General features: G+C 39.2%; 1 protein-coding gene across 1 annotated transcript; it reads left to right on the plus strand.

Moving 5' to 3' along the window:
• The first annotated feature begins 944 nt into the window (after positions 1-944).
• On the plus strand, positions 945-1539 carry LOC110577300 (60S ribosomal protein L26-like). Its single transcript, XM_021686579.2, has one exon. The coding sequence runs from the start codon at positions 993-995 to the stop codon at positions 1428-1430; it is 438 nt and encodes a 145-aa protein (XP_021542254.1). The 5' UTR covers positions 945-992; the 3' UTR covers positions 1431-1539.
• The last annotated feature ends 9859 nt before the right edge of the window (positions 1540-11398 follow it).

The raw sequence follows: 11398 nt of genomic DNA on the forward strand, positions 1-11398 counted from the left end.
AGTTCAAAGTGCAACTGGTAAGCACTGAGCCTTCTCATTTCACAATGTTATCAGTAAAAAATTAATAAGGCCAGTATTCATGTAGATTTCTGCTGATGTGGCAATTTGCTGAAAGCACTCAGGGATCAGGACTCCAGAGGGAATCAAAGGTGCAAAAGATAAAAATCCTATTGGGGCACCTGGGTGGCTCAGTCATTAAGCGCCTGCCTTCGGCTCAGGTCATGATCCCAGGGTCCTGGGATCGAGCCCCACATCAGGCTCTCTGCTCCGCGGGAAGCCTGCTTCTCCCTCTCCCACTCCCCCTGCTTGTGTTCCCTCTCTCGCTGTCTCTCTCTCTCTGTCAAAATAAATAAATAAAATCTTTAAAAAAAAAAATCCTATTAAAATGCTGTCACTGTTGCAAACTTAAAGGTTTTAACTGAAATGTTCTCATTTTCAGTGGTATGCACTACTAATTTAATGCATTGGAATGAAAGAAGTGCTAATCCCAAAACTGTTTATTTCACCTTTCAAAATTTCAAGAATGAGAAATAAGGCCACTCAGACTGTTAAGTCCTTTGGCCACTTTAGTGGAACAAAATGCCTATAAGATCTTTTATTCCACCTTCTGTTAAAAAGCAACAACTTTTTAGGGGCACCTGGGTGGCTCAGTCGTTAAGCGTCTGCCTTCAGCTCAGGTCATGATCCCAGGGTCCTGGGATCGAGCCCCACATCAGGCTCCCTACTCTGCAGGAAGCCTACTTCTCACTCTCTCCCACTCCCCCTGCTTGTGTTCCCTCTCTCGCTGTCTCTCTCTCTCTGTCAAATAAAATCTTAAAAAAAAAAAAAGGCAACAACTTTTAATTAATACCGCTGTTAGTTTCCAGATCCAAAATACAGGTTCTTTCTAGAAAGACAAGTTGTAAACGTTACTAAAAGAGCTGTTACATCTAAATGCAAGTAGCATCTAGCTCTTCCCTCTTGCGGCCATCGCTGAAGCGCCAGCGGCCAAAATGAAGTTTAATCCCTTTGTGACTTCTGACCGGAGCAAGAACCGAAAACGGCATTTCAATGCACCTTCCCACATTTGCAGGAAGATCATGTCTTTCCCTCTTTGCAAAGCGCTGAGACAGAAGTGCAACGTTCGTTCCATGCCCATCCAAAGGGATGATGAAGTGCAGGTTGTGCGAGCACACTGCGAAGGTCAGCAGATTGGCAAAGTAGTCCAGGTTTACAGGAAGAAGTACGTCATCTACATTGAACGAGTGCAGCGAGAGAAGGCAAACGGCACAACCATCCATGTAGGCATTCACCCTAGCAAGGTGGTTATCACCAGACTAAAACTGAACAAAGACCGCAAAAAGATCCTTGAACGTAAAGCCAAATCTCGCCAAGTAGGAAAGGAAAAGGGCAAATATAAGGAAGAAACAATTGAGAAGATGCAGGAGTAAAGTAATCTTATATGCGACTTGAAATAAAAACTGTTAAAATGAAAAAAAAATAAATAAGTAAATGCAAGTAGCATCTAGCTATTAACCTAGTATTAGGAAGAAGGAAGGAGACTGTTTAAAGTCTTTGTCCTCAACAAAGTGGAAAGTTTAAGGACAGTATGAATGAATACATATAGCATTAGGATGCTATCTTTCTAAGTTATATCCATACTACTTTGGGGGTATTAAGTCCTCCTTTATTTTGGACTAATAGTAAATGATAGTGGTAGTGGTTGGTAGTTTGAGGTCCTTTCTTGTCAAAACTTAAAAGTGGCAAATCTATGCTGTTTATCAGAACCTTCTTTTAAATTTCAATATCCTGTGAAGTCCTAAGACTAGGAACCATTGTTTTGGAGACACTGGAAAATTATTCCTTCTGATTTGAAGAAATACGTAACAGTAGCATTTCCTATAGGAAGCAGTATAAAGCAATATAGAAAAGTAATAAAGAGTGTGGATTCTGAAGCCAGACTTACCTGGGTTCAGAAAATATCTCTGCCACTTCTTATCCACATGACCTTGGAAAAGTTACTTAATCTCCCTGGGCCTCAGTTTCCTGTCTATAAACTAAAGATAGTGATAACTCCTGCTTTATAGGGTTATTGAAATAATTAAATTAATCCATTGGAAAGTATTTAAGATAATACATAGTAGTCACTCAATAAATGTCAGCTATTATTGTTGTGGTGGTGATAGTTAAAATTGTAGTGTTATTGTTATTTAAAGGCACCTTAGATGACTAAGGTCCTTTTTGCTTCTGCATGAAGAGAGAAATTGAAGCAAGACACACATTCTAGTTTATTAAAATGCTAGAAGACTAGCTGATATTTACTGAGTACTTACCATGCAGTGACAGTGCAGAATTCAAACTGGATTCTCTGGCTTCAGGATTGTCTGGCTTCAAAGCTCATATGTAAAATCACTGTACCATATTACCTCTAAAATAAAGGAAATCATATGAAAGCTTTGCCTTTGAATAATATTAATAGCCTAAACAGATGTGGAGTCAAACAGTGGCCAAGAGGGGGAAAATCTATAGGACAGAAAACAAACTGAAAGGGTACTTAATAAATTTCTGTAATGTGCCAAAGCTGTAGACAAGGTATGTGAAGAATCTGATTCAAAATAAGATTCAGTGGCACTAGAAAAAGTACATTAACTTAAATCTGGAGAAAAGTGCTTGTGACTTTTTATATACTTTATTTAAAATACAGTGTGTGTTAAAATAGTTTAAGATGGAGGTTTTTTTTCAGTTAATAATAAATTGGGGTGCCTGGGTGGCTCAGTCGTTAAGCGCCTGCCTTCGGCTCAGGTCATGATCCCAGGGTCCTGGGATCGAGCCCCGCATCAGGCTCCCTGCTCCGCGGGAAGCCTGCTTCTCCCCCTCCCACTCCCCTTGCTTGTGTTTCCTCTCTCGCTGTGTCTGCCTCTGTCAAATAAATCAGTAAAATCTTTAAAATAATAATAATAACAATAATAATAAATAGAGTAGTCTAGTAATGGGGAGCCCAGTTTCTAGAAGCAGATGTCTGGGTTTAAATCCCTGTTCCTCCTTTTAATAGCTACATGACCTTGTAAGTGAGGGAAAAAAAACTTTTCTTCTACCCTCTTAGGTTCTGTTCCTGGAGTCCTGCAAATTAAACTGACAAAAGACAGATTAACATGAGGTAAATATCGGTTTATTTACATGTGCAACATGGACACACATGAGAGACATCAGTGATGAATAACTCAAAGAGATTATTAGGTTTGGGGTTTATATACCATCTTAATAGGTGAAAGGGAGGAGGAGAAAGGCACTTAGAGGAAAACAAATGACTTTTTGGAAAGATAAATGGATTTTCAGGAGAACAAACAGGAAATAAGAAAGTTTGTGACAATGGTTTTCTATCTTGGTCTTTTTGTCTCCTTTTGGACCATAAAACTTCCCTAAATAAAGGATTTAAGGTAGGTTTTATTCTCATTTTTTTTTTCATTCTCATTTTCATTCTATTTCATTCTCATCCTTCCTTCTGGGAGTAGATCTGTCCTCAAGAAGAATTTATGGTAGTCTTATTTCCCAGAATTTGTTGCTTTTAGTCAGATAAGGAACGCTCTAAAAAGCCTTTTTTTTTTTCTGCAGCTGTTGAATCTCAAATACCCTTAGCTTAAAATAATCTTTATGCCAAAGTGGCATATTTGGGGGTGGCATATTCGGTACCCTCAACCTTGAACAAATTACTTAATCTCACTAAAATTCAGTTTTCTTATCTATAAAATGGGCATAATAATTGTACCCAATTAATAGAGTTGTTGTAAGGATTAAATAAGATAATATTTGGAATGCTCTTATTTATATTTAAAAATTTTATATTTAAAAATATAATATATAATAAATAAAAATATAATATAATATAATAACCACTTGGTGAAATTAGTTATTATTTGTACTTAAAACTAGAAACTTACTGGTTTGAATCAGTAATTCTCAACCTTGGTTGCACAATGGATCCCTGATGGGATTTCACAAAGTACCAGTTACCTAGCCCCACAACCAAAGGTACTTATTCGATAAGTCTGAGGTAGGGCCTGGGCACCCACATTTTTTAAAAAAGACCCCCAGATAACTTTAATGTTCAGCCCAAATATTGAGGTTTAGATCAAGAGTGAACAAACTAGGGCGCCTGGGTGGCTCAGTTGGTTAAGCGACTGCCTTCGGCTCAGGTCATGATCCTGGAGTCCCGGGATCGAGTCCCGCATCGGGCTCCCTGCTCAGCAGGGAGTCTGCTTCTCCCTCTGACCCTCCCCCCTCTCATGTGCTCTCTCTCATTCTCTCTCTCTCAAATAAATAAATAAATAAAATCTTTAAAAAAAAAAAAAAGAGTGAACAAACTAGTGGCTACAGGACGAATCTATCCCCTACTTACTTTTGAAAATGAAGTTTTAGTGGAACATGGTCACACCCACTTGTTTATGTATATCTGTGGCTACTCTTACTCAAATCTAAAATATTTACTGTTTACAGCAAGTTTGTCAATTCCTAGTTTAGAATGAAGTTGCTGGGCAGCCTATACCACATGGGGGCAATATAGCCTCATTATAGGATCAAGATTTTGGGGACTAATAAAACTTGAAAATTGACTGCTAAACTAAACACATCAGGAATTGTAAAAATGAATGTATTTTTCCTATCTATAAGCTCTTTTCTCTAGTTTCCAATCATGCACAAGTCTATTCTGTATTGAAAACATCTATGCCAGGGTGCCTGGCTGGCTCAGTCAGTAGAGCATATGATTCTTTATTTCTGGGTTGTGAGTTCGAGCCCTGTGTTAGGTGTGAAGATTACTTAAAAATAAAATCGTAAAAAAAAAAACAACAAAAAAAAAACCTATGCCAAACACTAATCCCTCCTCTGTCTACCATTCATGCCTAGTAAATATAGCTTTTACCCGTGGCCTTTCTTTCTTTAGCACCTAATCATTTCTGGTGCCTTTGAACTCGGGCTTCAAAGCTCATTTGTTCATTGAAGGTTACTCTCCAGGGTCACCAATGACCTCCTAACTGTATTTTCTCAGTTCTCTTTCTTGTATTTCTATGGAGATCCCATCCTCCTTGAAACCCTCTACTCCATGGCCTTTCACATTCTCAGTTCTCTTATTATCTGGCCACTCTCACAGTTAAGAAGCTCTTTGTTCGGGGCGCCTGGGTGGCTCAGTTGTTGAGCGTCTGCCTTCAGTTCAGGTCATGATCCTGGGGTCCTGGGATCAAGCCCCGCATCGGGCTCCCTGCTTGGCGGGAAGCCTGCTTCTCCCTCTCCCCACTCCCCCTGCTTGTGTTCCCTCTCTCGCTATGTCTCTCTCTGTCAAATAAATAAAATCTTTAAAAAAAAAAACAAAACTCTTTGTTCTTCTCCTTTAACCTGTATTCTCTTAATATGCTCTGTTTAGGATGGGTATCAGTCCAAGTAGGTGCACTACTTTGCTTTTGTAAATTGTTATTAGCCCTACAAAGTTTGGGAATTGGGTTGCTAACTTACTAAACCATGGTTTAGTAGGATAAGACCAGATAAGAAGGAGTTGATACTAATGGAAGAGGTTTGATCAAGCATCATGTCCAAAGGGCAGACCACAGTAAGTTAGGGGGTGGACACAACCTTCCTTAACCTCATAAGCCCAAACTTCGTGACTCGGTCAACTTTGAGGGCTAGACTCAAGTCTAAACTTAGAAATCTTTATACTGTTTCCTCCATTAGGGAACATCTGCTCTGCTCCTTTCTTCTGGGTAACATAGGAGTCCTATGGGATGCAAAAAAAAAAAAAAAGGAAGGAAGGAAGGAACTGCATTGCTACCTGTAAACACTGTACTTGCAACTTACTGTAATTAGCTCAGAGCTCTGAGAACTACACTTAAAAATTCCTAAGCTACCTCCCCCTATAGCTACTGCCTAACTACCAGAAAATATTACTACTAGACTCCCACTCAGTAATTCTTTCCACATACTACTATAGATGGAACACTGGTCCCCATATACAAAAGTATGAATACGTCATATTGTTGTTTTGTTTTGTTTTGTACTTGGCAGGATAAGTGGAGCCAAATAACCAGACTGGTCTTTGTATTCAGTGGCCTCCCGCATAAAAAATGGCTAACAGTGTCATCCGTAGATTGGGAACAAAGAAGGGATGGTGGGTTATTTATTAAGCCAACTAACTGTTTCTTCCTTCAAATGATAAAGTAGAATAGGCCCCTTTTCAGGAAAGCTTGTACTAGAACTAAGCCAAAGCTATTGAGAATCACAGGTTTAGATTGGGGCTCAACATAGGTAGATGGGAAATAGAGGTTATAACCACACAGAGCTAAAAATAGCAAACTCAGAGCGCCTGGGTGGCTCAGTCGTTAAGCGTCTGCCTTCAGCTCAGGTCATGATCCCAGGGTCCTGGGATGGAGTCCCGCATCGGGCTCCCTGCCCAGCAGGAGGCCTGCTTCTCCCTCTCCCACTCCCCCTGCTTGTGTTCCCTCTCTCGCTGTGTCTCTCTCTGTCAAATAAATAAATAAGATCTTAAATAAATAAAAATAGCAAGCTCTACCACTCAGTGAATGCTAAGAATAAACAGAGCTACCAAAAAGGGCTTTGAGGACCAAGTCTTAGCCACATGGGAAGAGTTGACAACTCCATCTGTGCACGTGGGAGAATGTTGAAATGCTGGCCACATTTCCCCCGGACCCTCAGACTTTGGCTCAAACCGACAACCACATTATTACCTAAAATACCTAAACCTTCGACTTTACCTCACACATCAGCTTACATACTCTGCAAATCGAAAACAACCTCCCTATCCTGCCTTGTTATCAGAAGCCTAGATAAATAAATCACATACCAGGAGATGTTTATTAACTTGAACTAAAAGAAACTGATCCTGACATCTTAAGTATGACTGGATACACCTGGTTCTAAGGGACTGCTTTCCCTGTCAAGTGGAGAAGGTTTGTATCTAAGAAAGCTTATCTGGCAAGAAAGAATGAAGCAAACTCTCCAGGAAACACAGCACCTGAGATGAAGATGGTATTTCTTAGATTTCTGACTCAAGCTGGGTTTTCTGTGTTCTTATTACAATTCCTCTTGAGATCCAGGTGCATTCCTTCCCTCGTTTTCATGAGACACCCCTGAGATCTTAAGCTACTTTGAGTTGGTTTTTTCTGTTAGTAACTAAAGAATCCTGACTGCTTTGCTCTCTAAGCCTGAAACCAACCTATACCAACTTGCAGTGCAGCTTCAGCAAGCCCTGGCTCCCCCTGGTGAAGGGAGGGCAGCACATTTTGTGAACAAGAAAAACAAACATCCAGTTTTTAAGATTGCTACAGCTTCAACAGGATCAGTCAACAGGACAGCAGACAATTTAAACAGATCACCAACATTCTGGACCATCTCCACAGACCTTCGATTTTAATGAATTTCCATTTTTCGGCATTAGCCAAAAGAATATGTTGGGCTCTTCTGACAAATGACCTTGTATTCTTCATAGGTCTAATGAATGGATTTCTCATAGCCTCATAGAATAGTTGTCATCTGTTTAGATGACATCTTGATTTATATGCCCATTTAACCTCTCATGAGTCCCTGCTCTGAGCCACAGCACCTCTGACATAACCTTGAGAAATTTATAGTTGAAGGTCCAAAGGGAGAGCTCTTGAAAACATTCTGTCCTCCCAAGATGTTTATATGAAGCTGGACAAGTTATCAGTGGTCCTGGAGTAGCAAGCCTCTGGATAATCAAGACTATCCAATAATTTCCAGAGAATACTTAAGAATAGCAGTTCAGCACCTATTCTTTGCTTAAAGAACCCAAAGTCCAATGGACAAGAAAGAGAAGGGGTTTACCTGGTATCTGACTGTAGCAGGGACTGTCTCACTCCTTTGCTCCAATCTTGACCAAGCCCAACCCCGTAAGATACTTCCAACACAAGGTAGAGTCATAAAATGATCTCTGGGTCTACTTCAATATCTTTATGCCCAAGGTCAGAACCACAGGTCTTGGGGTGCCTGGGTGGCTCAGTTAAGTGTCTGCCTTTGGCTCAGGTCATGATCCTAGGATCCTGGGATTGAGCCCCGCATTGGGCTCCCTGCACAGTGGGGAGCCTGCTTCTCCCCCTCCCTCTCCCTCTGCTGCTCCCTCTGTTTGTGGTCTCTTTGTCTCTCAAATAAATAAATAAAATCTTAAAAAAAAAAACAAAACAAAACACACAAGCCTTATCTCAGAAGCTGGAACACCAGAAGTCATCAGAAGTAACCCCACTAAGAAATAACCCTGTCAGGTGCCTGGGTGGCTCAGTTGGTTAAGCGACTGCCTTCGGCTCAGGTCATGATCCTGGAGTCCCTGGATCGAGTCCCGCATCGGGCTCCCTGCTCGGCAGGGAGCCTGCTTCTCTCTCTGACCCTCCTCCCTCTCATGCTGTCTCTCATTCTCGCTCTCAAATAAATAAAATCTTTAAAAAAAACAAAAAGAAAGAAAGAACCCTGTCTATTGCTTCTTATTTTTGTATATTACGGTGAATATATTTGTTAGTTTTAATTTATAATTAGTTCTTTTTCATGGCTACTCAACCCTAATTAATATCTGCCTCTTTTATAACCTTTTGTTTTAGCTTTAAGGATGGTACTCGTTTATTTCTCTTTAAGGATCTTAATCATACTCATTTAAAGCCCTCTTTTTGATCCATTGCTCAATCATTTACCTTTACTCAGGAGTGAATTCTTCTGTCCATTGGGTTTGTTGGATATCTTTGATCATATGCTTTGCACTTTGAGTCTGCAAACTCATCTGAGGTAGTTTCCCTTTCTTTAAACATTAGTGTTTTATTAAATGCCTGGGTACCACAGCCTAGCCAAGTTGATACATAGAATTAACCATTACCCCAATGATAAGACTTAGTATAGAGTTTGTTGTGGTTTTTTTCAGATTTTATTTATTTATTTGACAGAGAGAGAGACAGCGAGAGCAGGAACACAAGCAGGGGGAGTGGGAGAGGGAGAAGCAGGCTTCCTGCCGAGCAGGGAGCCCCGTGTGGGACTCGATCCCAGAACCCTGGGATCATGACCTGAGCCGAAGGCAGACGCTTAACGACTGAGCCACCCAGGCACCCAAGACTTAGTATAGAGTTACACTAATCAAGATAGTGTGACATTGGCAAAGGTATAGACACAACAATCAATGAAACAGAAGAGAATGTCCAGAAATAGTCTCACACAAATGTGGCCAATTGATTTTTGACAGAGGTACAAAAGCAATTTCAATGGGGAAAGGATAGTCTTGTTAACAAAGGTGTTAGAACGGTGAACATCATTATGCAAAAAATAAGCCTTAATCTAAACCTCACACTTTATATAAAAATTAACTCAAGAAGTATCATATATAAGTATAAAGTGTAAAGCTATAAAATACTTGGAGGAAAACATGGGAAAAAGCCTTTGAGACCTGGGAGTAGGCCAAGAGTTCTTAAATATGACACCGAAACCACAATCCACAAAACAAAAATTGATAAATTGGCCTTCAATTTGGTTTCCAAAATGAGAACTTTTGCTCTGCAAAAGACACTGTTAAAACAATGAAAAGACAGCTATAGATTGGGAGAAAATATTTGCAAATCAATATCTGACAAAGGACTTGAAGTCCTTTAAAGAACTCTGAAGACTTAACAGGAATAATACAAACAACCCAATTTTTAAAATGGATTAGACACTTCAACAAAAAGGATATACAAATGGCAGGTAAGTACATGAAAAGATGTCCAAAAGATGCCATTAGAGAAATTTAAATTAAATTTACATTTAAATCATAATGAGATACAACTTAGAATACTGACAATACCAAGTGCTGACAAGGATGCAGAACAGCTGGAACTTTCATACATTGCTAGTAGAGATGCAAAATGGTACAATTTAGCCTCAATTTAGCAGTTTCTTATAAACTTAAGCAATCTACCAGTTTCTTATAAACCTAAATATACACTTACAATATTATTCAGAAATCATACTCCATACCCAGGAGAAATTAAAATCTATGTTCACACAAAAGCCTGTACACAAATGCTTCTAGCAGCTTTATTCATAATTGCCCAAACCTGGAAACAATCTAGATGACTTTAAATAGCTGAGTGGATAAACAAAATGTGATAATCCATAAAATAGAATATTACTCCGTGATAAAAAGAAATAAACTTGTTCTACATGCAAAAACATGGATGAATCTATAAGGCATTATGCTGAATGAAAAAAGTAGTCTCGAAAAGTTAAGATATTATATGATTCCTTTTCTATGGAATTAAAAAAAAAATACAGTGATGGAGAACAAATAGGAGGAGGTTGCCAGGGGTTAGGACTAGGGAGGGGGTGTGATGATAAAGGGATACCACAAAAGAATTTTAGTAGGGTGATGGGACTGTTCTATATGGTGATTACAGTGGTTGTTACATGAGTCTATGCATGTGTTAATATTTATAAAACTGCACACCAAAAAAAGTCTCACACTGGGGACAGTGGCTCTCCTCACTCACTCTTCTGAATCAAATGCAAATCTCTCCAGAAGCATCCTCACAGATGCACCCATATATAATGTTTTACCAGCTATCTGGGCATCCCTTAGCCCAGTGAAGTTGACTGGGTAATGCTGGCCTAATAGAATGAGTCAGGAAGTGTTCCCTTCCCTTCAATCTTTTCAAAGAGTTTGAGAAGGATTGGTGTTAGACCTTCTTTAAATATTTGTTAGAATTCACCGGTGAAGCCATCAGATCCAGGGCTTCCCTTTGTCAGGAGATTTTTGATTACAGATTCAATCTCCTTACTAGTTATAGCTCTATTCAGATTTTCTATTTCTTCATGATTCAGTCTTGGCAAGTTTTGTGTTCCTAGAAATTTGCCCCCCATTTCAGAATTCTAAAAGAGAATAATTAGAAGAGACTTATTTTACCAGATATAAATACATCACTAAGAGTATCAAATACCTACCTACCTAATAGCCATTCTCCTATACTCATAGTAACAGAATTCCAGACATAGGGAATTGATATTTTGTGTGTAGTATGAATTAGAGATCATGATTTTTTTTTCCAAATGGATATCCAGTTGACCCAGAATTGCTCAAAAAGGTCATATTTTCCCCACTGTACTATAATACCACCTTTGTCATAAACCAGGTGACTATATATGCATGTATCCATTTCTGGACCTTCTACTGTGTTCCATTGGTCTACTTATCTTTATGCCAGTACCACACTGACTTAATTACTATAGGCTTATAATAAATGTTCATAACTAGTAGTGTGAGTTCTTCAACTTTAATCTTCAAGATTGGCTATCTTGGCACTTTGCATATTCTGATCACTTTTAGAGTCAGATTGTCAATTTCCACCCCAAAAATTGCTGGAATTTTTATTGGTATTGCAAGAATCTATAG

Source organism: Neomonachus schauinslandi, chromosome 6 (genome assembly GCF_002201575.2).
Source record: "Neomonachus schauinslandi chromosome 6, ASM220157v2, whole genome shotgun sequence".
NCBI lineage: Eukaryota > Metazoa > Chordata > Mammalia > Carnivora > Phocidae > Neomonachus > Neomonachus schauinslandi.

Coding starts and splice junctions, on each gene's coding strand:
- LOC110577300 (XM_021686579.2), top strand. CDS start 993: ATGAAGTTTAATCCCTTTGTGACTTCTGACCGGAGCAAGAACCGAAAA.